Source organism: Cyprinodon variegatus, unplaced genomic scaffold, assembly GCF_000732505.1.
Source record: "Cyprinodon variegatus isolate N-32 unplaced genomic scaffold, C_variegatus-1.0 Scaffold233, whole genome shotgun sequence".
NCBI classification, from domain to species: domain Eukaryota; kingdom Metazoa; phylum Chordata; class Actinopteri; order Cyprinodontiformes; family Cyprinodontidae; genus Cyprinodon; species Cyprinodon variegatus.
The window spans coordinates 509,122-510,640 of NW_015150686.1; the positions used below are offsets into that span (position 1 = coordinate 509,122).

The 1,519-nt window shown below is 54.8% G+C and overlaps 2 protein-coding genes across 2 annotated transcripts in view; one reads left to right on the plus strand and one right to left on the minus strand.

Annotated features, from left to right (window-relative positions):
* Positions 1-291, plus strand: part of alg1 (ALG1, chitobiosyldiphosphodolichol beta-mannosyltransferase) — a 15,896-nt gene extending 15,605 nt beyond the window's left edge. Inside the window, exon 12 of the mRNA XM_015381405.1 lies at positions 120-291. Coding sequence (XP_015236891.1) covers positions 120-260 — 141 coding nt within the window. The 3' untranslated portion in view covers positions 261-291. The remainder of the gene's footprint in view (positions 1-119) is intronic.
* eef2kmt (eukaryotic elongation factor 2 lysine methyltransferase) overlaps positions 272-1,519 on the minus strand; it is a 5,881-nt gene continuing 4,633 nt past the window's right edge. Inside the window, exons 2-5 of the mRNA XM_015381399.1 lie at positions 1,024-1,234; positions 711-955; positions 499-636; positions 272-426 (exon numbers count right to left, since the gene is read on the minus strand). Of these exons, the coding sequence (XP_015236885.1) occupies positions 308-426; positions 499-636; positions 711-955; positions 1,024-1,234 (713 nt within the window). The 3' untranslated portion in view covers positions 272-307. The remainder of the gene's footprint in view (positions 427-498; positions 637-710; positions 956-1,023; positions 1,235-1,519) is intronic.

Consider the following 1,519-nt stretch of genomic DNA (forward strand, 5'->3'; position numbering starts at 1 on the left):
ATTTTTAATGTCTGTTCCTGCAGCTCAGTCCAACCGGTCTGCCTGTCGATCACCCAGGAACTGAAATAATCTGCTTCCTGTTTGTTTAAAGTCTAATCGTGTCCCTTTGCTGTTTCCAGTCTCTCCTGTCAGAGTTTCCCAGTTCAGACGGCAGACTGGGAGCGTTCAGGAGGAACCTGCGGGCCAGCAGGGGGCAGCGCTGGGACGATAACTGGGACCAGAAGGTTCTTCCTCTGCTGGATGCTCTCAGGCAGAGATGAAAATCCTTCGTTTTTGTTTTCTGATCCAAATCTGTAAATAAAAATCTTTATTCTGCTGCGTTGGGCTTCCTGAACACTTTGATGAGCTCTAATGGAGCCAGCCTGTGGTAGGGGAACACGGCGCCGGCGGGTCCGCTCAGCACCTCGTGGTCCAGTCCTGCAGCCTCTGTAGGGAGACGGAAGCAGAACCGTTAACCGGAGCGTTTCCATGGTAATCTCTGATGAGCCAGATGCTTACCGAGCTGCAGCTTGAAGCCGCCGTAGGTCTGCGGGTTCCTCACCGTGGAGCAGACGTAGACCTCCGCCGGCCCACAGCTCAGGATCTTCAGCATCAGAGCCGCCAGACTTCCTGCCGCCTCTGGATCGTACACCACGTCTGAAACGGGAGCCACAGACCCGCCATCAGCCCATCAGATCCCACTGGGGTCTGAGAAGAACCCGGACCCAGACCTGCAGCCAGAACCACGTCGGCTCCGATCCGGCGGATCTGCTCCTCCGTCGCCGTGGTCCAGTCCAGCTCCTCCACGCTGACAGCCGGAGACGTCTGCTCTCCAAACCCGTTCAGACGGACGTTTTCTCTGAGTTTCTGCAGAACCGCCGGGTGACAGTCGCTGAAGACGAACCTGAGCGGGTCGCAGGAGCAGCAGACGGCGATTCCGGTCAATCCGACACCGCTTCCCAGCTCCAGAACTGACCTACGGGATCGAGTTGGTAGGAAATAAAAAAGCTTCCAGGGTTCTGGACTGGTGCGGTTCTGGTTTACCTGCCGCTGAACAGCTGCTGGTTTTCCAGAGCCCACTCTGCCAGATGAAGAGCAGCTTCCCAGGTCACCAGGCCCGTCGTCCCCTCCGATATCAGAGCCACGTTCTCCAGAAGGCTGACGGCGCCTCCGTTAGGCTGCGGGAAGCAAAGCAGATCCAGACTGCTCTCAGAAAGTCTGCAGGGCGACCCCGATGGAGAGAACATCAACCCAACTAAAAGACACCCGACCGTCTGGGTTTGGATCATAGAGGCTCAGAAACTGAAGAAGCTGCTGCAGTTGTCACCTGTTGTCTCTTAAAGGGCGACTCACCCTTAAATCAACTGATTTGCTGTATTCATAGTTCTACGTTTTCTGTGATTTGTTTTGAAATTTGAAGCAAATTTCATGTCTAAACGTCGGTTTGGCGCCCTCCTCAGGTTAAAAGGGGTTTGTGCTTTGGCTGTTGAGTGTGATGTCATTTAGGAGAAGTGATGACAGCAGCTCTACCCTGACCCCA